A 24,474-nucleotide genomic window follows, 5' to 3' on the forward strand; every position below is an offset into this window, starting at 1 on the left:
CCATTTAACGAGCGCGCTTTTATCTGAGGGGCCAATCAAGACGCCTATCATTGCCAGACGAGCCAATCAGAACTCTCATCTGCTCAAGCACCCGGGCCGGCCCCCTTTTTTTTTTGCCTCGCATGCGCTCCCTTCTATCCTGGCGCCACCGCAATTGAAGCACCGCCCCGTGCGTCTTTGCCAGCCAATCACAGGTACAGTTTATTAAAAAAAAACAAAAAACGACAAACGCCACCGCGTGGAGGTTTACAAACCACTGCTGGAGGCGGAATCGGTTTGTTGCGAGTGCGTTTTGTTGCGCTTGCGCAGTAACGGTCGCTGCTTTTTCTCCAGCGCGATGGAGATTTCTTGAATGGAGAGAGAGAGAAGGGAATGGGCGTGGCTTGTCTGAAAGCAGAGAAAGAGCGGGAACGTTTTGCTCGGGCAATGTTATTCCTCTCCTTTTTTCGTCTTGTAGTTGCAAGCTTCAGAGCATAGTCCCTTTGGGCTGCTAGCATTTCAGCCAGAAGGGGATCCGTTGCTTACCTCCCAGCTTGGAGTGGGTTCTATTCTTGTGCAGGTAGTAACGGATGCAGCAAGCTTATCGGGTCTAATTTATTGTTGTTTTTCACATTGAAAAAGTTCTTATTTTGCAAGCTCCAAGCTACTCATTTACACCTGGGCTCAGTCTTTTACCCATTGTTGGAGGCTCTAGAATTAGCCCAGGGGGAAATGAATGCAAGATTAAACCTTAACATAACACAGAGTGCTTTTCTAACACAATTGGGACAGGGGTAGTCAAACTGCAGCCCTCCAGATGTCCATGGACTACAATTCCCAGGAGCCCCTGCCAGCGAATGCTGGCAGGGGCTCCTGGGAATTGTAGTCCATGGACATCTGGAGGGCCGCAGTTTGACTACCCCTGCCTTAGAAGATGACTGCATATATATTAAGCTCCCAATATGGGCAGGGAGAGGCATGCTGTTGGACAACGATAGTCAGAATAGCAGCCATCGATATGCACTGAGCCAGACTTCAAGTTCACAGCTAAGAACAGTGACATTTGGAAATTTGATGCATTTATGACAAAAAGCCTTTCAACTGCAAATGCTGTTTAGAAAAGGTCGTCCGCATTCATGCCTCCTTTTTAAATAGCATAGAGTTCAGCTCAACAGTTGTTGAGCTCAAGAAATCAGACAGGAGTCTAGGGGCACCTTGGAGAGGGGCAATATTTATTCCAGCATTTGCTTTCTGGAGCCAAGCTCAGGTCACACACATGGGGTGTAATACATGTGATGAAGCAACTTCATCCAGGACGGGGACCACAGCAGCACAGTGTAGTGGTTGAAGGGACAGACTAAGATCTGGGAAATGCAGGTTTGAATCTCCACTTTGGCATGGAAACTTGCTGGGTGAGTATGGGCCCGTCACACGTTGTCAGTTCTACCCACCTCGCAAGGTTGCTGTGAAGACAAAATAGAAGAACAGAGAATGATGCGAGCTGCTTAATGACAGCTGGTGCTGGAGTAAATTGTTGTTAGTCTTTAAGATGCTACTGGACTCCTATTTAATTTTGCCTTACCAGACTGCACAGACCTTTTAAATTTCAACCTCTCTTCTTCTCCCTCCCTTTGCACTCTTTCCTCTCTCTAGAGCAATGGCCAAGGCCCCAGTTCTCCCGCCAAGCTGCCCTGTAAGCCTAGGCTACTTTTCTGAAACTCTAGAAGGACAGTTATTGAGAATCACAGCAGAGGGCAACATTAAAGAAGCCAAGACACTGCTGAAGAGAGGTAAAGTCGAAGTGTTCCAGCTTTTGCATTTTAGCACAGGTGACCTTTCTGACAAATTGTGAGGACTTCCGATGCTTGGTTGTGAGAAGAAAGCAGGTACAACACTGTGCTTTGTTTCAGTATGTTTATTTTCTGAAGTGGGGCAAAAAGTTTAGTTTTTGCTGACACTAAAGCAGCACATTCTAGCACATGTGGTCTTCACTTAGCACACTTTTTGCAGAAATGTGTGCTGTTGCTGATGGGCAGTGTGCATGCTTCCTTCCTCAGGTATGGACGTGGACTGCCACAATTCAGCCGGTCAAACAGGTCTGTATCTTGCAGCGTTGCTGGGACATGCGTCTGTGGTCGAGCTCTTCTTGCGCTTCAGTGCTAATCCCAACCAGTAAGTGCCAAAGACTTCCTAGATTTTGGCTTAGAGTCTGATTCCATTTCTTTCACAATTGGTCTGACCCAGCAGGGCCACCCACATAAACGGGAACTCCTGATCAAGGATGGCTCACCAGTTAGCCAGCATGCCCTGCGGTTTAAGGGATCTGCACAGCAACTGCTGACAATACCGGACTGCATTTTTCCTATTGGTGGAATATCCCCCACTTAGGGCCAATTGCAGGTCTTGCTCAGAAAAAGTGTCACTCTGTGCTGTTTTTATATATTGGAGCTCCACAAATAAAAGTCAAATGAAATACATTTATATCGCACAAAATTGTAGTTTTCTCAACCTTTCTAGGTTCTCAGCACAGCTACACACCTGAATTCATTCATATTTGGACAACTTTCCTGGAAAGAGACAAATAATCACTAACAATAGTCATTTAAATGGCTTTATTTAACTAAAGCAGTAACATTTTGTAGCATACGTCCTGTTGTATTCTCAGAAATGGAAACTCCTGTTGCAGGGCTTTGAGAGACGATGTTTGCGATGTTAGCAAGAAAGGATTGCATCATCTCCCCAAAAAGCAAATGCCTCTACATGCCCTGAGCAATAGGAGTTTCACATCAATATCTATCAGGTCAAACCTTATATCCCTTAAAGACTCGGATGTATTATTCTTAACCTCTGAATCACTGAACATGTCCAAGCCAAATGGTTTTATCTGTGAACATAAAGGGTGTTACTGGGTTCATCAAAAAAGCTGCTTCCTGCCTTCCTGGTTAGATGTGGCAGCACAAGGGCTTAAAACACAAGAAGCCATTTAAACAGGTCATGTAGCCCACAGTGGGCTCAGCCAGCTGGGCACGGGCACTGAACTAATCCTTTGAATCCCCCAAATTAGATCTCTCTGAACATCAGATGGCCTCCATCATTTGCATTGTGACACTTCTTTCTTTTTCCCCCCCTAAAGCCGTTGTTATGATGGTAGCACCCCAGTCCATGCAGCTGCCTTCTCTGGCCACCAAAGACTTCTTGAAAACATTCTGCAAGCTGGAGGTGATTTAAGATTCCATGATGAAAGGGGCCAGACCCCTAAAGATTGGGCTGAGCAAGCTGGGAGTGAACAGAACACTGAGGTAACAACTTCATTGTGATCTGTGGATCAATTTAGCCCTGCCTAGTTAGGCCTGGTTTGCCCACAGATGTTTTGTTTTGTCTTAGGTTCCTTACTGCAGCGCTGTTTGGAGGCATGATCATGATTTCCTCCTGTAGAGATATTTTTATCAGTCTTACTTTTTGTTCAAGTAGGAACCGTTAGATCAGTATAGCATTATAACAACCCATTGCCTCAATCTGCTGGTTTCCAACTCTCTGTGTTGTTGTTTTTTTCAACTAAGTCTTTTGGCCCTTTTCCCTGCAGAGTTATCAGTGGAAATGTTCAGTCTGCACTTTCCCTCTTATTACTCCACAGCAAAAAGGGCTTGATAGTTTTTCTGTTGAACGAAATCTGGGAACTGGTAAATCATGGCAACAGGTTGTCATAATGTTACAGTGAATGAGCAGTTCTTGGTTTTCTTAAAGTGGAATTGGGAATGGATGATTGGGAAGTGGAAGCTGGGACAAGGAAGACTAGGGATAAACTTCTTTCTGGATGGTCTGTTGGCTGTGTGAGCTGCACAGCGTATAGTCGCCCTGCGGAAACAGCCTTTTAACCTATTGTTTATAGGTTATGGACTTCCTACACCAGTGCTATAGCCATATGGTTATGCTAGTGCACCATCAGCCGTTCTACTCAAGAGTTTCAGGAGTGTCTCAGTGGATCCTACGTCCTTCTTTTATATCCTCTTTCTGGTAAGATGTCCCGACTTTATGTTGAGGTGGGGGAGGTAAGTAATTTATTATTCCAACTTGATTCAAAAGGCCACTTTTCAGAATGCCTGCTTGACACCCACAACGCTGGAGATCATATCTGTCCTTTGTGTGGTACTCTCCAGTAAATATAATTTTATCTGAACCTGATGGAGCAGAGTTGTTCTCTCTTGCCCCAGAGGGACAGACCAGATCCAATGGGATGAAATTAATGCAAAGGAAATTTTGTCTAAACATCCAGAAGTTCCTGACAGAGAGGTTTCTCAGTGGATCAGGCTTCCTCGGGAGGTAGTGGGTTCTCCATCTTTGGAAATTTTTAAACAGAGGCTGGATAGTCATCTGACAGAGAGGCTGATTCTGTGAAGGCTTAAGGGGGTAGCAGGTTAGAGTGGATGAGCGATTGGGACGTGAGTGTCCTGCATAGTGCAGGGGGTTGCATTTGCTGGCAGGGGCTCATGGGAACTGTAGTCCATGAACATCTGGAGGACCACAGGTTGACTACCCCTGGACTAGATGACCCAGGATGCCCCTTCCAACTCTATGATTCTATGTTCATAAGAGCAGAGGGACTATCAAAACGGTTCACTGCAGGAGATGAAATCCCCTGGGTCATTTTCTTGTGGATGCTTTTGCTGAAGTAGAGCATGGATTTCGTTCATATTGTGACCAGGCTGCAGGGAACACAGTTTACAGGTCCCCTTTCTTCCTTTTAAGCAACAGCAAAAAAAATAATGCATCTTATTTTTCTTTCGTTGCAGGTCTCTGGACAGCCCCAGAATGCTGGGAAGCACAAGAAATCCAGCAGTTGGATACGGACCAGTAAAAGAGCTTTTCTAAAAAGATAGAGATTCCGGGTGGCTGGGGTACATCATGTTCCCTGCGCTCCTAACTCACCCCTTCCTTTTCAGCCCTGCCTAAGCAAGCACCAGCAGGCTGTGACAGCTGCCGTCACGTTCATTGCAGACAGCAGCGAGCTCATGAGAAGCAGCGGAGAACCGGGCTGGAGTTACCCAAATGGACCGTACACCCTCATGAAGAAGTAAGAGCGGACGAGCAGTCGGGGTTGCGTAGTTCCGCGGGTGACCCGTTCCTATTCACAGCTTAACTAAACAAAATCAGAGTCCAGTGGCACCTTTAAGACGAACAAAGATTTATTCAAGGCGTGAGCTTTCGAGTGCAAGCACTCTTCCTCAGACTTCCTCGAGTGCTTGCACTCGAAAGCTCACGCCTTGAGTAAATCTTTGTTGGTCTTAAAATTGCTACTGGACTCAAGTTTTGTTGTGCTACCCACTTGAATTACGCAGTAATGGGTTTAAACTATAAGTACAACGATATAGGCTAGATAAAAAATGTTTTATGTAAACCGCTCAGAGCCGTAGGGAAGGGCGGTATAAAACAAATATAAATAAATAAATAAATAAATATAAATATCAGGAAAAAATTTTTCACAGTCAGAGTAGTTCAGCAGTGGAATAGGCTGCCTAAGGAGGTGGTGAGCTCCCCCCCATTGGCAGTCTTCAAGCAAAGGTTGGATGCACACTTTTCTTGGATGCTTTAGGATGCTTTGGGCTGATCCTGCGTTGAGCAGGGGGTTGGACTAGAAGAAGAAGAAGAAGAAGAAGAGTTGATTCTTATATGCCACTTTTCCCTACCCGAAGGAGGCTCAAAGCGGCTTACAGTCGCCTTCCCATTCCTCTCCCCACAACAGACGGCCTGTATGGCCCCTTCCAACTCTATGATTCTATCCTTAGACACTTTAACAAAACAAAATCAGAGTCCGGTGGCACCTTTAAGACCAACAAAGATTTATTCAAGGCGTGAGCTTTCGAGTGCAAGCACTCTTCTTCAGACTAAGTCTCACACTTTGAATAAGTCTTTGTTGTTTTAAAGGTGCCACTGGACTCTGATTTTGTTTTGTTGCGCTGCTTCAGACCGACACGGCTACCCACTTGACTCCATTCTCACAGCTTGTCACTGACAGAAATAATCCCAGGCTCTCACTTGAGAAGGTGCAAGGCCCACAGCAGTGGTCACGTGTCATGCTGCACCTCGCAAATGTCTGTTCTGAAGCACTGACAACAGCAAAACGAACGAACTAAGATGGTGTTTGGAATATGCAAGGACAGTGACGGGCTTTAAGTTAGTTGAAACAGATGCAAAAATAGAGTCCAGTAGCTTAGCGATCCCCAACCTGTGGGCTGCGGACCACATGTGGTCCATCAACTAATTGGAGGTGGGCCACGAAGGACGCCTTCTCCACCCCCACCCCACCCCCCGGCCCTTTACAACACACTTCGGGTGTCATTGTCTCCCATCCCTCCCAGACGGGACTATCTCACTGCAGAGAAACAAGCTCAGGGTTCCCATTCATTTGTCATTGTCATGAGTTAAAACTTCCATGAAAATAAAATGTTCCTTATGTTCATTGTTGTGGCGTGTCTGTATCTTATTTTGAAGGGATGTTTAAACATTACCATAGCGATCAGAGAGTGTTAGGGCAGTGGTTGAGAGTAGAGGAGTAAACTACCCACACACACACACACACACACACCGGGCCTCAGTAAAATTGTCAAGCGTTGAGTGGTCCCCGGTGATAAAAAGGTTGGGGACCACTGCAGTAGCTGACACAGATACAGTGAGGCTTAGAACCCCACATTTCCAATCATGGCGAAGCGGGCACCTGGGAATCCCACTCCCTGTTCTGATGCAGTTCATTCCTGCTTCCAGCTTGCTGTGGGATGGGCAGTTTGTCACCGTGCGGAGCTTAAAGCCAGAACTGCGTTCCAGTGGCAGTAAAACGGGTGGCACCGTGGACTTGCTCTTAGCAGAACAGGAGTACTGCAGGTAATGCCAGCGGGCCGAATCGGTTGGCTCATGGCAATCCGTGTAATGTGGGTGTCCAGAGCAGCTCCTTAGCGCGACTTCCCTGTTTCCTGTAGCCAGCTGCACCACCCCCACCTACTGCTCCTATTGGCTGCGAGCCCCTCCCTGGACTTGCAAGATCTCCAGCTGGTGTACGAGAGAGTCGAGATGTGCTCCCTGTACTATGCCTTGCACTGCGAGGTAAATGAGGCAGGCCAGGATCACGGGAGGGGAGGGGGGGGGCAACCTTTCCTCGCTGTGCAAGCTCACCTTCTCTTCCCCCCGCCTTTTGCTGTAGAACGCCGGCTCTCCAGCCCCCTCCGCCACTTTGTGCCTGCTGCGGCAGATCTGCGAAGCTCTCTTGTTTCTGCACTCCCGCGGCTACGTCCACCGTGCCGTCACTTCCCACGCGGTGCAGCTGGTGAGGCCTGGACTGGCCAAGCTCAGCAACCTGGAGCACATGCAGCTGAGGTTGGTTTGAAGAGAGCGCGATCTCAAGGATGGCGGGGGTGGAGTAGGGCAGGGATCCTCAACCTGTGGTCCTCCAGATGTTCATGGACTACAATTCCCATGAGCCCCTGCCAGCGAATGCTGGCAGGGGCTCATGGGAATTGTAGTCCATGAACATCTGGAGGACCACAGGTTGAGGATCCCTGGAGTAGGGTTCCTCCCCAAGGTTGACTTGGATGAGTTCCGTTTCAGGACGCAGGAAGTCGGCACAAACTGGCCCATCCCACCACCCCCACCTCTCTACAATTGGCTGCCCTTGGAAGTCATCAAACAGCGCCCAGCCTCTGTGAACTCTGACCTCTACAGCTTCTGCACTGTTATCCAGGAGATCTTCACAGGTCAGGTTCTGGACAATGTTCAGTGGGATGGGAGGACTGTCCTGGCCCTGGGCCCTCTGCCAGGAGTTCCTAGCGCAGTCCTGCTGCTGCATGGGCTACCGCGGCCTTGAATTGAGCCGGAGAGCAAGAAACAAGATCTTGTGACAGGAGAGAAAACACGTAGCTGGGGTTGGACTAGCTAGGATCGATGCTGCTTCAAATAAGATACTTAAAAAAAAATTAGGTTCATTCGCTGCTACAAAGAGCTGCTAATAAAGGCGACAAGAGTGTAGACGAGCAGCTTTTAAACCCTTTGAAACCTAAATTATCTAATGTACATGTGATTATTCTAACCTGTGTACATTGCATTGGACTGTTTTAATGACTTGTTGTCATCCTGTGCTGTTCAGGGAAGGGCAGGTTATAATGATAAAAGCATTATTATTATTATTATTATTATTATTATTATTATTATTATTATTATTATTATTATTAAAAATACACTGGGTTGGCTACTGGAGCTCTTCTGTAAATGGAAGCCAAGAAAAAGCAGCTTGTGCCAAATCACACCGGTCCCTGAGTTTCAGGAAGACCGTTTATGCACTGGAGGTTTCATGCCAGGCTGCAGGCTGGAGTTTTAGTCGTGGCAGGTTGCTCCACTTCCTGCACCCGCACAGGGGGTCATTTGGCCCTGTGCAACTTATCCACCCCCAATTTGTGTTCCTGCATGGGAGCTGGGACAAGTTCCCAGTGCATAAACGGTTGAAGTGAACCGAGCACCTTCTTCGTTTTCAAGATGGCTCCCTGTTACACAATATGGGAGAGGGAGAAAACTGTATTTTCTCTGCTCGCGAGTAACTCTCCTAGAGTTCCACTGTGCCCTGGGTCAGGATAAGGGACATGATGAAAGCTTAGTGGTGGGGATCACAGGACAGCCCCTCAAATGCGTTCCGGGTGAAAGCAGCTGAAGACTGTGGTGGTCAGTGGGGGATGCTGCCCAAGGTCTTGCACGCCTGTCTCATTGGGTACCTGGGCAGTACGAGAATGGGAGCAGGAAACGTTTTGCAAGATGTCGCGTGTGAAGGTCACTGGGTATATGAGCCACGAACACACCAAGTTGCCTAATACTGAATCAGGCCATTGGTCTGTCGCGGCCAGTGTTGTCTGCTCAGACAGGCTGTGGTTCTCTGGGGTCTCCAGAAGGGGTCTTCCACGTCACCTTCTGCTTCATCCTTTTAATTGAAGATGCAGAGGTTTGAACTTAGGAGGACCTTCAGCATGCCAAGCAGGTGCTCTTCCCCTGAATCATGGCTCCTCCTGAGCAGACAAGGACAGGTGTGGGAGGCGTTGTACAAGATCTTTCCCTGCGTGTGTCATTGAGTCTACGTTCCATGGGTAGAACTACATTAAATTGACTTTCTCTTTCCCCCCCCCCTTTGCACATTGCTTGATGCAATCCTGGGAGTGCCCTTCATCCCTTACCCTCTTGTCACTTAGGAGCAGAAAGGAAGGCCTTTGCCCCTAAGGCAGCCATTTGGGAGAGAGATTTACTACTCCATACATTGGCCGATGGCTTTTTCCCACCTACTCTTGCAGTTAAATCTGAATGTGGAAGGTGCAACTATTGGAGAGAGAGGGGTTTGCTATTCCTTATTGCTGGCTTTCCCTACCCAGTCTTGCCACTGAGTTCCCAATAGATCCGCACATGCGAGAGCCACATTCTCACTCCGCAAACAGCCGGAGTGTCCATCTCTTGAGCATTTGAATAGGATGCCCCTCTTGATGTCAGGGAGCAATGACCAGAGAGAGGCTTAGAAAAGAGAGAGGAAGCTGGGATAAACCATAGATTCGCTGTGTACCTGCATAACCCGCCAACACATGAGTCTGGCACCTGCTTTCCAGGTGAGGTCCCCTGGCATGGATTGGATGGCCTTGTGGTGAAAGAGAAGATGGAGGCAGGGCAAGCTCTGTTGGCTGACGGCCAAGTCCCGGAGCCTTTTTACGAGATGGTCAAGGGTGGCCTGGCCCTGAAGGAACAGAACCGGACAGGGGCTTTCCTCGACATCCGCTATGTTTTGCGGACAGCTCAACAGGTGAGATGCTCAGTGGGAGTCGGGGCTATTGGGTCTGTCCTCGGATATTATTTTCAAGTCAAGCCTCGACCAACTTTCTTTGGCCGTAGGAGCCACCCTAAACACGTAGGGCCCAGACTGATTTTCCATTCTTCAGGTTTCCTGTTCGTGATCGTCCTTTCTAATCGTTGCTCCTCCAAAGCCTAATCCATTTATTTTTATGTCACGCGACTAAAGATTGTGATGCAAAACAAATAAAATTTGGGTTGGATCCAGCCAGCTTGGGGTGGGGGGGGGGGTTGGTTTCGTCTTCTTTTTTTCTTAGTCTCTACCATACGCAAAACTTTTCCTTATTCTTTTCCTTATTCCAGGTCTCATTTGACATGGCTCTTGTCTGTGTGGGTTCCTTGATCCCAAACAGCCCTTTCGGAGGTCACCTCTTCCCTCCTTTTGCACCAGTGGAAAAGCTGGTTGGATCCAGCCCTTTGTAATTCCACGAAGGATTGCTGAGGCACAACAATAAAATCATTGCTAAAAACCCTAGGAACCACACTGTGAAATTTCTAAGCCCTGTGGCAGCCTGGTGCTTGAGATTTGTCTTGCAGAAGACAAATCTTGCATGAGACCAGCCTGAGAAGAACTTGGGTCACGCTTGGCTTGCTGAGTTGAAATACACTCAGTGGGAGTATTTGACCCTGCTTGGATATGTCTTTCCTTAACGGAGCTAAAGTGACATCTTTCTCCCTGAGAGTTGAACAAAACAATCAGTTGCTGGCTTAGGTATTTTGACCTTATTTCCAGGCCATGTTCACAGCGGTGTACCATTGTATGCTTAGGTGGGGGACAATAAGGGCACAGCTACGGTCTTCTTGCCCTGGTTGTGGGCTTCCTGAGAGGGAGCTGGTTGACCACTGTAGGAAACAAGATATTGGAGTAGATTGAGATTTGGGCCCATTCCGCACACATAAGATAATGCACTTTCAATGTGCTTTGGCAGCTGGATTTTCCTGTGTGGAACAACAAAATCTACTTCTTAAGAGCATTGAAAGTGCATTATCTATTGTGTGCGGAATGGGCCCTGCTGGGCGTCCTGCAGGGCTCTTCTTATGTTTAAGTGTCTCAATTTGTGTGAGCACCTATTTTTCCTTAGTCTGAATTGGTGTTGGGACTTTCTCCACTTCACCAATCCCTTAAAGAGCACTCAATGCTTCTTCTTTTGAAAAGTGAGTGAGCTGTGTTGGTGTGGTTCACCTGCTGAAATTAATCATTAGATGGAGTGCCTCGAGCTTCCCCTAAGGGGGAGGGGGCTGGCCGCAGGTAGCAGCTCTAGCTCTCTTTCACTTCTAACTTCCAGGATCTGCAGCATATAATTGGCTTGTGTTCCCACAGGATGCTGGAGGGAAGCCCCCACTGTGTTCATCAGCAGGAGCGTCTCCTAAGAAGTTCTGTATATGGGCAGGACAGAGGAAGACAGGTGGAGACTCGTCCTTCCCAGCCATTCCTGAAGGTCAGTTCGATGCCGCCCACTACAGGTGGGGGCAGCACTCAGGGGTCATTTCAAGGTGAGGTAGGTTTTGGAGGGCTTGTGTTCAAGAAAGGGCCAAACCTGAGATTTGGATTGTCGGGGGCTGGAGATCCTGGTTCAAATTCCCACAGCTCTAATCTCCCAGTCTAGCATTACAGTACCAAGATATGAGTGATCCCAGTGGTCATCGGGTACCCAAGGCTGCATTTTTGCTAAAGCTTAAGCAGGTTTGTGTGTGTTCAGCGCTTGAATGGGAGACCTCCTGGGGAACCCGCTGTGCCTCGGACTCCGTGATGGATTCAAGGCAGGAAACGAAGGTAACAAAGGCCAACGGAACGGGCATTTAGAATAAAAAAATGCAGAAGTATTTTATGCCCCAAGAAGCCTTGTGATGAATGGTAATCTGAAGAGGGAAGAATGTGTAAGACCAGTAGCCTTAAGCCGTCATCTAGCTGGAAGACGAATGGTGGGTGCAAAGGGACCGTGTAAGGTCCCTATACTGTAGGGCCCTGCGGGAGAAGGAAATGTGAGGTTGGGATCCAGGCTTTCAATGCTCCTGTCTTGTCTGTCGCCTCACTTCCCAGAGCCAGCCGTTCTCGAAGTGGAATCCAGCGACAGAAGAGCAGGACGAAGCTCACAGCCTGAGAGCAAGGCATCGGCCGGGGCTCCAGTCACAGAAGGCTCCACGGTATTGCTTTCCGCACACAGATGCTGGAAGCAAAAAGGATTTGGTCTCTTTCTCCTTCCGTCACGGAGTCTATCCTGGTCTGAGTCACTCTTCCCACGAGTTCCGTTGATGAACGTCAAGTGTAGGCCTCACTCATGTGAAAGGCTCCCCCACCCAACCACCCACCTTCCAAATTTGCCTGTCCCGTCTGCGGCGGCAGCACCTAAGAATCTGTAGTCTTCACTTTTGCTGCAGAAGCTCATTGGAGAGGATGGCTTTCTTCTCTCTGCTGACTTAACCCTGCAGGACAGAATACTGAAGGATAATCTTTGGTTTCCTTTATTTCATGTGTTGATATCCTGCTCTTCCAACAAGCACAGGGCAGTTCTTATAGAATCATAGAGTTGAAAGGGGCCATACAGGCCATCTAGTCCAACCCCCTGCTCAACGCAGGATCAGCCCTAAGCATCCTAAAGCATCCAAGAAAAGTGTGTATCCAACCTTTGCTTGAAGACTTCCAGTGAGGGGGAGCTCACCACCTCCTTAGGCAGCCTATTCCACTGCTGAGCTACTCTGACTGTGAATTTTTTTTCCTGATATCTAGCCTATATCGTTGTACTTGAAGTTTAAACCCATTACTGTGTGTCCTCTCCTCTGCAGCCAACAGAAACAGCATCCTGCCCTCCTCCAAGTGACAACCTTTCAAATACTTAAAGAGGGCTATCATGTCCCCTCTCAACCTCCTTTTCTCCAGGCTGAACATTCCCAAGTCCCTCAACCTATCTTCATAGGGCTTGGTTCCTTGGCCCCAGATCATCCTCGTCGCTCTCCTCTGTACCCTTTCAATTTTATCTACGTCCTTCTTGAAGTGAGGCCTCCAGAACTGCACACAGTACTCCAGGTGTGGTCTGACTAGTGCCGTATACAGTGGGACTATGACATCTTGTGATTTTGATGTGATGCCTTCATCACTTTATCTTCATCACTTTAGTCTCGCTTCCAAGAGACCCAGGTTCAGAGTGATGGAGCAGGGCCATTCATGCGCTGTTCAGCATCCCACGTTAGGACGCACTCCTCCACTGACGGTGGAAGAAATGGCAGATTGTGTGGGCATTCATTTCCTTCAGTGGGCGGAGTGTCTCCTGCCTCGCCCAGGATTCCAGTGGCCTTGATGTCATGCCGTGGGAGAGGTTGGGAGTGAATTTCACGACTTCCAGTCTCTCCACATTTGCACATTATCATTTATGATACGGTCCACGGCCGTCAAAGATAACATCGGAAGAAAGGCAAAATATAATACAGTACGTCAGAGAAAAGCACTGAACATAAACATTTTTAAAACCCTCACACACACTTGCAGATATCCTTGTCTAAATTTTTTACATTTAAATTTCCGGTATTTCTTTCCCTCCAGGATAGGTAGGTTGGGAGGACAGCTCTGATGTCTTCCGTTAGGTATTGCCTGTGTCTCTAATTTTACAGAGTGTATTCATAGATGTTGTATGGTCAGTTTAATGTTTTTTTTTCTTTCTGTTTTGTGTTTCCTCTGTTGCATCATGTCCTGTAACATGGGGAGTGGGGTATGTGCCTCCTAGGAGAAAGTATCCCTCTCCACATTCGTTTGCACAGCCCTTCTTAGGAAACCAACGGGAGTGCCAAACCACAGCAGGGCATGCTCCATTGACAGAAGAGAATGAACTTTCCTTTTTAAGCCCAACATTCCTTCCTTGCAGAAGGAAGATAACCAGGAGGCCAGCGTCCCCTGCACATCCTCTCTGGAGCAGCATGAGACATCAGATTGCGACACTCCGTCAGACCCAGAAAGCAGCAGCGATGAGTCTGACAGAAGGAGTCCTGGGCCTGCAGATGTGGTACGGTCCTATTATGGCTCACGCATGTCCCTCTGGCATTATTATTGTCTAGAGTCCAAAGCACAGGAAATACACAACCCAAGCTGATACGACCTGTTCTTTCAACCATTTGCTATGCGTGGCAAGCCCTCCCCCACCCCAAACTCCAGGCAGCAATCCTGATGCTATCCCACTGCTAAGGCTCCCTCTCAGTAGGCAACTGTGCCCCTTAGTGCTGACCTAGGCCCTTGAGCTTTGCAATCTTGAGCCGCCCCCATTAGGCAGTATTCAAGTACCTTGGTGTTCTTGCCGTTCCCCCAGGGTCCTAGCCCCACTATATTTCAGCCACTCCAGAATGCACCTGTAAGCTTGCGCTCTCACAACCATGATCCATACAGAGAATCATGGAGTTGGAAGGGACCTCCAGGGTCATCTAGTCTAACCCTCTGCAGAATGCAGGAAATTCACAACTACCTGCCCAGCCATAATTAATTCCATTTTCAGATGATTCCCATCCCCAAACCAGAATCCTTGGCTAGTCTGGCCTGGAGGAAATTTGCCTCCTGACCCCAAAGTGGAGATTGGCTTTCGTCAGTGGCAATGAGTCCATCCTTGTTAATGTTTGAATATAATGAGGCAAATGCTCTTGTATAATGGAGAGTCAAGCTTTGACTCTCCATTATACAAGAGCATTTGCCTCATTATATTCAAATATTAACAAGGACGGACTCATTGCCACTGACGAAAGCCGGACTGAAAACGGAAAACAAATGAATCTAGAGGCCGTTTTGGCAGAGTCAAAGTCTAAATAAATGACATAAGAGATTTTTTTATTTTCTTATACTTAATTAAGCCACTGGATAGATTATGTCTCTCCTTTGTTACAATTTTGGAATCGTCCACTTTTTTCATGCAGCCCAAAGTGGAGATTGGCATTTCCCTGGGCACGCAAGAAAGGGCCACAAGAGCCAAGCTCAGGCACAATCCCTTCTGCCCACCCACTCACAATCTGCCTAATTTCACAGAATCAGCCTCTCCGTCAGATGGCGATCCAGCCTCTGCTTAAAAACTTCCAAAGAAGGAGAACCCACCACTTCCTGAGGAAGCCTGCTCCACTGAGGAACTGCTCTAATGGTCAGGGGCTTTATAAAGCATCCCAAGGCTGCCCCTCCCCTGTTAAAACCTGTTTCCAGTGCAGTGTTACCCATGCTTGTGGCTTCTCTTAGCTCTTGGATGCTGTGCTAGTTCATTGTTTTTGCCCCCAAACTAACCTGTGTACTATCTCAGCCCTTGTAGCACACAAACACACAGTGCCTTAGTCTTGACCAGAGTTACCTTTGCCCTGAAATCTCATTTATCTTCCTCCCTGATCTGCCCACCGTGCTCTTTCCTCTGCCAGGTGGAGCCTGATGCCAGCCAGGAGGCCGCATATATGAACAGTCTGCAGGATTCAGCCTGCCTCTTGGCAAAGGCCCAGGCCTCCCTGGAAACTCTAGAGCGGCGTTTTGAATCCGGCATCCACATTTTAGAGACCATCGTCAGCCAGCCAGGCAAGAGCCACCGAGGCAGTCATGGCAACAGAGGCCTGCAGGCTGCAGCGGGTAGGTCAGCCTTTTTACCATGAAAAGGGACTGTGGGCTCAGGCAGGAACCTTGATGGCATTTCCTTGTCGTGGGTGTTGAAAGGAAGGGTCTGTGTGAATCTCTCCAGATTTATCCATCTGTGTGTTTTAAACTTTCCCCGTGACAGACCTGGAGGCCCAGGGTTGAGCAAGCTTTCTCCAGCTAGCTGGTCCTGGTTTGGTCAGTGCTAGGAAGGGCAGCCTGGGAAATCCTCTCTGTGTTGTGGAAGGAAGGTAGTCGGTGTAATGAATAACGAATAAAGTACGTTTCTCAGCCTTTCCACCAAATGTGTGCCGAACACGGCTCATAAGTTAATAAAAAAAAGTCAACAATGCATCATTCCACGAGGGAACCTCTCCCAGGAGTGAAGCCATGGTGGCATTCACCCAAAAGCTTGAGAAGGTGAAGAAGCCTTCCCCTGGTACTTAGATAACAGAGAACTGGACACCAAATGTCTGTTTCTGGGGAAAGAGTTCTAGAGTTGGAGCACCACCACGTAGAAGGCCTGTCCCCAGTTGCCACTCGCCTGATGGTCTCATAGGGCTCTCTCAGAACAGGGCCTCAGAAGATGATCACGGTAAATAGGTTCAGATGAGTGCTGTGCCTTATGGGGATGGGGGTTGTGTCATCTCAGGACCACCAAGACGCCTGCCATCATCCCAATAAACATTATTGGGGGGGGACTGTTTACCTCTCAGATGGGCTAACCCAGTGGTCCCCAACCTTTTTATCACCGTGAACCGGTCAACGCTTGACAATTTTACTGAGGCCCGGGGAGGGGTAGTCTTTTGCCAAGGGACGCCACCGCCGTCTGCTCCACTTGCTTTCCCGGCGGCGCCCCTGACTTCCCACCACCCACTGGGGGGCGCTGCTGACACAGCTGTGCAGTGCCATGCCGAGGGGGAACCCCAGCCATGGCCGCCGCCAGAGAGCACCAAAGGTGAGCCAGCAGCAGAGTGGCAGGGCAGCCCCCAAGGCAGTAGCCGGGGAGGAGGACAAGGAGGAGCCGCGGCCCGGTCCCGACTGATCTACGGACCGGTCCCGGTCCCCGGACCGGGGGTTGGGGACCACTAAGCTAACCCATATAGCCTGACTGATTTTCATGTTGGCGTGTGCTCAAGGCAACTTGAAAGACAGTGTGTGGAAATTTAAAATAAATCACATTATTATCACATTTTTCAAGATTTTCTTTGATCAGCCATGGTTCAGATCTGATACTAAGGTTTTCCATGGAACACACGGTGCTTCCACTGGAGGGGAGGGGGAGAGGAGCTTTCACATACAAGCACAGCTCCTGCCGCTGTCCAGTGTAATCCAGAACAAAGGAAGACCCTTCCTGGCTCTAACTTAAAGGGTCAATGGCAAGTTTCTGTGGCTATGGGTAGACCCTCCATGGAGACCTCTTTCATCCCTTCTAGCATTAGAGAACTGAGATGCAGAAGGGGAAGGTTCAGATTTTAACTCTTCCCACCAGCTTGTGAAAAAAGTCACTGTTTCTCAGCCTTAGCTGTGCATCTGTCAAATAGGAATGGTAAGTAGTTTTAAGGCGAAACCTGGGGCCTTTTCGCACGGGGATCTTTGTTGCAAATTGTTTGCGGAATGAAAAATCGCCATTTAAAATAGTGGAATTCGTCGTTATGCATACCTGCCTTTGTAGTGGAATCAGTTGCGTTTTTTAGCGTTTCCCACAGGCTTCCGGTCTCGGCAGAAATCGCTAGAAAGGAAGCGCTATTGCCAAGCTCGTCCCGCCCCTGGCCGTCAAGCAGCCAATGGGCAGCCGTTAGCATGCTCCCAATCAGCCCCTTTCCCTTTAAGAAAGGTTTAAAAAAAAAAAAAACAGACCCATAGCAACGAATCTAGGTAGATTCGTTGCAACGGAGAGACCCATCCAGCTGCCTAATGTGAGCTGTCGTTTGATCGTATGATCGTTGCCACGCTGCCTCGAGTGATAAAAAAAAAATCCCCCCCCCCCCCTCTCACGGGCCCGATTTTCGGCTGAATTAATGTGTAAAAAATAAAGGGACTTTATTTCAGCAAACGGGCTTTTATGTGGTTTGTGCTTAGTGACTAAAGGTAAAGGACTGAAGCCAGGGAAGCCTCTAATAGAAAGAGGCTCGCTGGTGCGTTTATCCCCGCTCGCTCGGAGAAAAAAAAATGGCGATCGCTTCGCCGGAAGTTTGGAGGACAGGCTCAGGAGGAGGGACTTTGAAGAAACCGCAACAATGGTAACGCACAGGTCTTTATCGCTAGTGTTACAGATTGTTTGCAAGAGTGTAGCGCTTTCCGGAGGGTGAATCCACTTTTTGGGATTCCCCTGAAAGCGCTACAACGAAGCGCTTTTTGCTGATCGGTTTCAGGAGTGTTGCAGATTGTCTACGACGTCGTGCGTTAAGGCAAATCAATAGCGTTTCCAATTAGCAACCATTGTGCGATTTTGAAGCCGTGCAAAAAGCCCCCTGCAATTGAAAGAATAAATGACCCAGTCCTCGGTCATTTATTTCCCAGACGTGAGCGTGCAGATTTCTAGGCTTCCCTGCTTCTGATCACATTAAAGTGCGTGCGTGTGTGTGTTTATGTGTCTCTCTTACTCCACCTGTAGAACAACACAAGCACTACAGTCAACATCACTCTCTGCAAACGCTCATTGATTTGTCAGCCACGGCCAAGAAGAAAACACAGGTGATGTATTGTAAGGAAGGAGCCCCTTCCCTTCACGGCCCTCCCTTCATGTGATGCTAATCTTGCCCCTCTTCCTGTCCACAGCAAAATCCTGCCTCTTCAGGCATCTGCCCCAGCAGGACGAGCACAGTGGAAGCGCCGTCTTCTAGCTCGCAAACGTACGTGGTAGACTCCGGAATGAGCTTTGTGTCTCTAAACTCCCTCCTGGGTCAAATGATATCGTCTGGGAGAGAGAGCTCTGTAGCGGTCTATAATCCCAGCTACCCATCCTGAAACAATCCTTGGCTGACATTTATCCGCCTGTCTCTTATAAGATTCCTGCCAAGGCATATTCCCCCCCCAACTTCCACACGACCATCCAAAACATTAGCAGTCCCGAGAGATCCCTGCAGAACATCTTCATCCTTGTTTGTTAGAATCATAGTTAGAAGGGACCACCTGTGTCATCTACAGAGCCTCTTGTGGCGCAGGGTGGTAAGGCAGCAGACATGCAGTCTGAAAGCCCTGCCCATGAGGCTGGGAGTTCGATCCCAGCAACTGGCTCAGGGTTGACTCGGCCTTCCATCCTTCCGAGGTCGGTAAAATGAGTACCCAGCTTGCTGGGGGGTCAACGGTAATGACTGGGGAAGGCACTGGCAAACCACCCCGTATTGAGTCTGCCATGAAAACGCTGGAGGGCGTCACCCCAAGGGTCAGACATGACCCAGTGCTTGCACAGGGGATACCTTTACCTGGGTCATCTAGTCCAACCCTCTGCACTATGCAGGACACTCCCAACCCTATCGCTCCTCCACTCTAACCAGCCCACCCCCTTGAGCCTTCGCAGAATCAGTTAATGATAACTTCATGGGCATCTGCAACAAGAATTCTGCACCTGCCTTGGGGTGGTTGTTTTCAGTTCTATTCTGAAAATGCCACCTCAAAGCATATTAGAACCGCTTCTGTTCATGCTCACGCAGGTTCGACTTACTGCAGGAGATAATCCATGAACTCCAGGGAACGGGCGATTCCCGCACCGTGAGCCAGATCAGGTAGAGGGTACGGGTGGGATGCTTAAATTGTGCTTAATGTATAGGGGGCTGGAGAGAAGCTTGTTTGACAGTGTTGCAGAACACGTGTGGAAGAGGACCTTTTGTTTTTAAAAAAGGCAGAGTGCACGACAGCTCCCTCGCCGGTACGTATGCCTCTGCGGTCACAGCTGCGATGCAAGCAATACACCCCCATCATGTATAGAATCATAGAGTTGGAAGGGACCTACAGGGCCATCTAGTCCAGCCCCCTTCGCTATGCAGGACACACACTGCCAGTGACCCCAATTTCATGCCCAAATGATCCCCACCACCAAAAATCTCCAGAAGCCAGCCTAGCCTGGAGGGAATTCACCTACCGTCCCACAGCAGCAATTAGCAATTCCCCGGGTATGCAAGGCAAGGCCACAAGAGACAAACACTGGCCCATCCCTTCCTGCCCACCCACTCACAATCTGCCTAAGTTCGTAAAATTAGCATTTCTGTCTGATGACTATCCAGCCTCTGCTTAAAGACATCCAAAGAAGGAGAACTCACCGCCTCCCGAGGGAGCCTGTTCCTCTGAGGAACCGCTTTGACTGTCAGGAACTTCTTCCGGAAGAAGCAGAAATAGTCTAAATCAGGGGTAGTCAAACTGCGGCCCTCCAGATGTCCATGGACTACAATTCCCAGGAGCCCTTGCCAGCATTCGCCAGCAAATGCTGGCAAAGGCTCCTGGGAATTGTAGTCCATGGACATCTGGAGGGCCGCAGTTTGACTACCCCTGGTCTAAATTATGCAAGTTAAACTAATTGTGAGACTTTTATCAGACAGTGATGATCTTGCTTCCCCTATCCTCACCTGTCACCTCCCCAGGGTTACCGGGAAGGAGCGAACAGCCTGATGTCCCGGAGGAAAGATGGCAGTCGTAGGATAAAGAATGGCTACGGACCAGCGAGAGGCAACATGTTCAAGATGGCTGCCACTTTCTTTTGCCTGGAGACCTGGTTGAAAAAAATCAAAACTCCTGTTCTGGAATAAAAGGGCGGTCTCTTTTTCCCTGTCGGTTCTACAGCCGGAGGAACGGAATATCCATAGTCTGTGAAGCTGTTACAGGAAAGCAGCTAAGAGATTTCTGCCCTTGAGTGAAAGGTCCATCTGTACATCTGGTGGTTTTTTAAAAATAATCTGTGTTGACCAGGATTGCAGAGCAAAGGTTTACTAAAGCGTACACAGTTCTCGGTGCAGGGTGGCCAGGCGTCCCTTGGCCACTGTAGTAACACTGACCGGGGATCAGGTTTATTTCATGGTGCTGTAACCAGCCTAGGCTAAAAGGGATATTTAGTAGAATCCATTCCTAGCTCAACACTGCTTTCTCCTCATAATAAAAGGTACACGTACATTAAAAAATCAATGTTATTGTCTTATCTTCTGTGTCGCCATTTTGTTTATCTGCCAATCGTGCCACAAATTTATACTTGCAACTAGGCACGTGCAAGGACAGGGTGATTTGGACCGTTTTCGATTCATCCGGTTCACCCACAGGATAGTACTGGTTCGTCTGAATCGATTTGGATATGCCTGAATTGATTCAGCACCATTCAAGTCAGTGGGGATTTTCTCCTTTGTCTTTTCCAGGTAGGGGAGGTGGAGGGTTGAGGTAGAAGCCTTCTTATTCTTAGAAACCAACATACAACCCAAAGAGCTGAAAGCTTGAAATGTTTCAGTGCTTCGTATTAAAAGAGCTATTCAGCCAGCTGGACTGCCAGAAACAATTCTTGGCTTACGTGATGCCGAATGGAAAACGGAGCAAGTACTAGGAGTGCAATAGCTCCAGGAAGCACACGATGGCACCAGAACCAAATATGAAATGAAGCAACACACAAACATGCACCCTTCACATCAGGGGTAGTCAAACTGCGGCCCTCCAGATGTCCATGGACTACAATTCCCAGGAGCCCCTGCCAGCGAATGCTGGCAGGGGCTCATGGGAATTGTAGTCCATGGACATCTGGAGGGCCGCAGTTTGTCTACCCCTGCTTCACATCACTATCCTCGCTCTTGTTTGTGCAAATGCGGATCTTCATTTAACAAGAATTTTAGCTTTTTTTCATTCACAAATCTAGCATCAAAACATCAGTGTTGATTCATAATCAACGCCACGATCCTGTTGCTAATTTGGGACCACACAAGCCGAAACTGCGAACCCACAACTCGCGTGTGATTGTGTGGCGTAGAATGGGGACCCCAAATCCAGTCAGTTTGGTCTGCACTGGGTGAAGAGGCCTTTTTACAGCTATCTGCCCTTGTTGAGTCATGCATGGTAGATGATGATGTCTGGCCAACTCTGAGGAGTAACACTGGCTGGGGAAAGCACTATTCAGCCGGATAGGCTTGATTTTGATTTGATTTGATTTGATTTGATTTGATTTGATGTGGCTTCTTTCTGATATGTTAACACCTCTCTGTTGGGCATATGGGGCTTGGTGGACTTTGAGTTCCAGAACCAAAGGCCCAGACACCTGGGCCTATTCTGCACACAATAGATAGTGCAATTTCAATGCACTTTAGAAGCAGATTTTCCTGTTCTGCGCAGGAAAATCCAGCTGCCAGAGCACATTGAAGGTGCATTATCCTCTGTGTGCAGAATGGGCCCTGGAAAGAGACCAGCAGAAAAGAAGCTGTCCCTTCTGTTGCGTAAATTTAGAGTCCAGTGAACTCTAGATTTGTTGTGCTGCTTCAGACCAACATGGCTACCCACTTCAATCTACCATCTGTTTTGTGTGTGTGTGTGTGTGTGAGAGAGAGAGAGAGAGAGAGACCGTATGGAATTGTGTGTATGGTTGCATGTGAAGCTATGCAGAAGGACCAGTATCCACTCTGCTCATACACCCATCTGCACACTTCTGATCAGGAAGGGAGGGCAGATGTTTTGTAACCCTGCCGGCGGGGGGTGGGGGGCGCAGGGGGTTACTTCTACAACAGGGCGTGTTCTGTCCCTGCTGGGACGCTGACATGGCCGCTGGTGGCATCCTCAGCAAAAAAGGGAAACTGAAAAAAATCAGCATTTTTTTACAGGGGGAGGGGGGCAGGCCAGCAACAACATCATGCATAAGCAGAGGTTAGTCCCACTGCTATGCAAGTGCTGTCCTGGCCTCCCCCCCCCAACCGTGCATAATCGGTCTCAAATATCAACCTTACTGTTTCTTGTTCTTGCTTACTCTGCATTCCGGAAGTGCATTTACTCTAGAGTTGCGTACTGTACCAGCAAAGTTCTAATTAAGACACATTGCCTTGTTTCTTGCCCACAAGCTAAGCTGCTCATTCATGCTCCGCAAATATGCCCCTCAGTTCCTGTACTTGGTGTTAGTGTGACAGTTCTCTTTAACCTCATTGTAGAAGAGTAGGCATACTAGATTTGTAGCAAGTGAGCAAGAGCCAGCTCGGCGTAGTGGTTAGGATCTGGCGATCCGGGTTCAATTCTGCACTCCCCCACATGCAACCAGCTGGGTGACCTTGGGCTCGCCACAGCACTGAGAAAACTGTTCTGACCAAGCAGTAACATCAGGGCTCTCTCAGCCTCACCCACCTCACAGGGTGTCTGTTGTGGGGAGAAGAAGGGGAAGGAGATTGTAAGCCGCTTTGAGACTCCTTCGGGGAGAGAAAAGTGTCATATAAGAACCAACTCTTCTTCAGTAATATCAGGGCTCTCCCAGCCTTACCTCCCTCACAGGGTGTCTGTTGTGGGGAGAGGAAGGGGAAGGAGATTAGAAGCTGCTTTGAGACTCCTTCAGAGAGAGAAAAGCAGTATATAAGAACCAACTCTTCTTCTACTACTTGGCGGCAGCCAAGGCATGGGGAGAGGGAGACAAGAAAAAGGTATTGACAGACTACCCAAAGGAAGGCTCCAAAAGCTGCTTAGCAGGGCTTGGGAAGCAAAGGATCTGAGCTGGGCTGCATTTTATACATTTGCTTGAGGGCTAGTTTATCTGAGGGGGGCATTGAGAGTATCCCCTTGGGGAGCTGAGCAGAACCATCACAATGTGATACTTAATGACTTGGGAAAGGCACTTTGAGGATCCAAGCCTGGGCTCATTACCTTCACCACCAGCCCCAGTTCAGATCCACAGTCCATGCAGCCAGTATCTGATGGCTTCCTCTGAAGTCAGCAATTATAAGCTGAATCATTGGCCTTCAGCTTCCAGCGGTCCAGGTGTAGGAAAGCTCTGAGCTCCAGGTTGCATTCCCTAACTATCTTGGTGAATCTAATGAGGTGTTGATGATACTTTTCCTCCTGTAACCTCTTATTTAATCTAGTCAGATCATTGGGTTTAACCCCATAACCTTTGGTAATGAGTTACCGAAGGGGGCGGGACCTTATATGGTTTGGTTCCGGTCAGAAAGAACCTCGTCATGCTGCAGCAGGTTTCCAGACTAGCTGTAAACAGGCCGGGTGGCCATTCAGGTCAGGCACCATCTTTGAAGCTCTCCCGTGTCTCTTGAGGGAAATGTATAGCCAAGATGGTACTTTTGGTACAGCCAAGACCTGCTCCGTTCTGATCGAATAACTGATGTGCCACAAACAAAAGATACTGAGGATTCAGCCTGGAGAAAAAGAGGCTGAGAGGGGACATGATAGCCCTCTAAGTATTTGAAAGGTTGTCATTTGGAGGAGGGCAGGATGCTTTTTCCGTTGGCTGCAGAGGAAAGGACACACAGTAATGGGTTTAAACTACAAGTACAACAATATAGGCTAGATATCAGGAAAAAAAAATCTTCACAGTCAGAGTAGTTCAGCAGTGGAATAGGCTGCCTAAGGAGGTGGTGAGCTCCCCCTCAGTGGCAGTCTTCAGGCAAAGGTTGGATACACACTTTTCTAGGATGCTTTAGGATGCTTAGGGCTGATCCTGCGTTGAGCTAGATGGCCTGTATGACCCCTTCCAACTCTATGATTCTGTGATTCTATGATCTTGAAGAGCTGGTCAAACACAGGCCATGGCTCCACCACAGAACCGCCATGCACTACCAAAGCATTGTGTGTGGTAGAGAGCGAAGGCCTGAAAGACAGCATGGAGGTGGTGAAGAATAGTGGATAGTTTTCATAAAACAAATGATGAATTGTGAGTGGGGCTTGGCATTTTCCATGCATAGCACAGCTCCATTGTCTTCATCTTTCCCTCCCCTTCTTTTTCTTGCCTTCACATGCTGCAAAATGGAGGCGGGAGACCAAGCTGCTTTGAGTCCCCATTGGGAAGGAAGTTGAGGTTCAAATGAAATAAATTAAAATCTCAGATTCATAACACACAAGATGTATAAATCAAAAACAGATGTAGATTAAATAAATTGAGGGGG

General features: G+C 48.4%; 1 protein-coding gene across 1 annotated transcript; it reads left to right on the plus strand.

The window, feature by feature from the left end:
- The first annotated feature begins 256 nt into the window (after window positions 1-256).
- On the plus strand, window positions 257-20,086 carry LOC143831547 (inactive serine/threonine-protein kinase TEX14-like). The gene is made up of 20 exons (XM_077324611.1): window positions 257-285; window positions 1,633-1,769; window positions 2,037-2,151; window positions 3,113-3,278; window positions 3,869-3,993; window positions 4,770-4,830; window positions 4,920-5,050; window positions 6,739-6,855; window positions 6,951-7,074; window positions 7,172-7,344; window positions 7,576-7,721; window positions 9,603-9,793; window positions 11,162-11,279; window positions 11,882-11,985; window positions 13,698-13,835; window positions 15,214-15,415; window positions 18,036-18,115; window positions 18,200-18,273; window positions 19,075-19,146; window positions 19,999-20,086. Exons 2-20 carry the CDS (start codon window positions 1,637-1,639, stop codon window positions 20,024-20,026), a joined length of 2,298 nt encoding a protein of 765 aa, XP_077180726.1. The 5' UTR covers window positions 257-285; window positions 1,633-1,636; the 3' UTR covers window positions 20,027-20,086.
- The last annotated feature ends 4,388 nt before the right edge of the window (window positions 20,087-24,474 follow it).

This window comes from Paroedura picta, chromosome 3, assembly GCF_049243985.1.
Source record: "Paroedura picta isolate Pp20150507F chromosome 3, Ppicta_v3.0, whole genome shotgun sequence".
NCBI lineage: Eukaryota > Metazoa > Chordata > Lepidosauria > Squamata > Gekkonidae > Paroedura > Paroedura picta.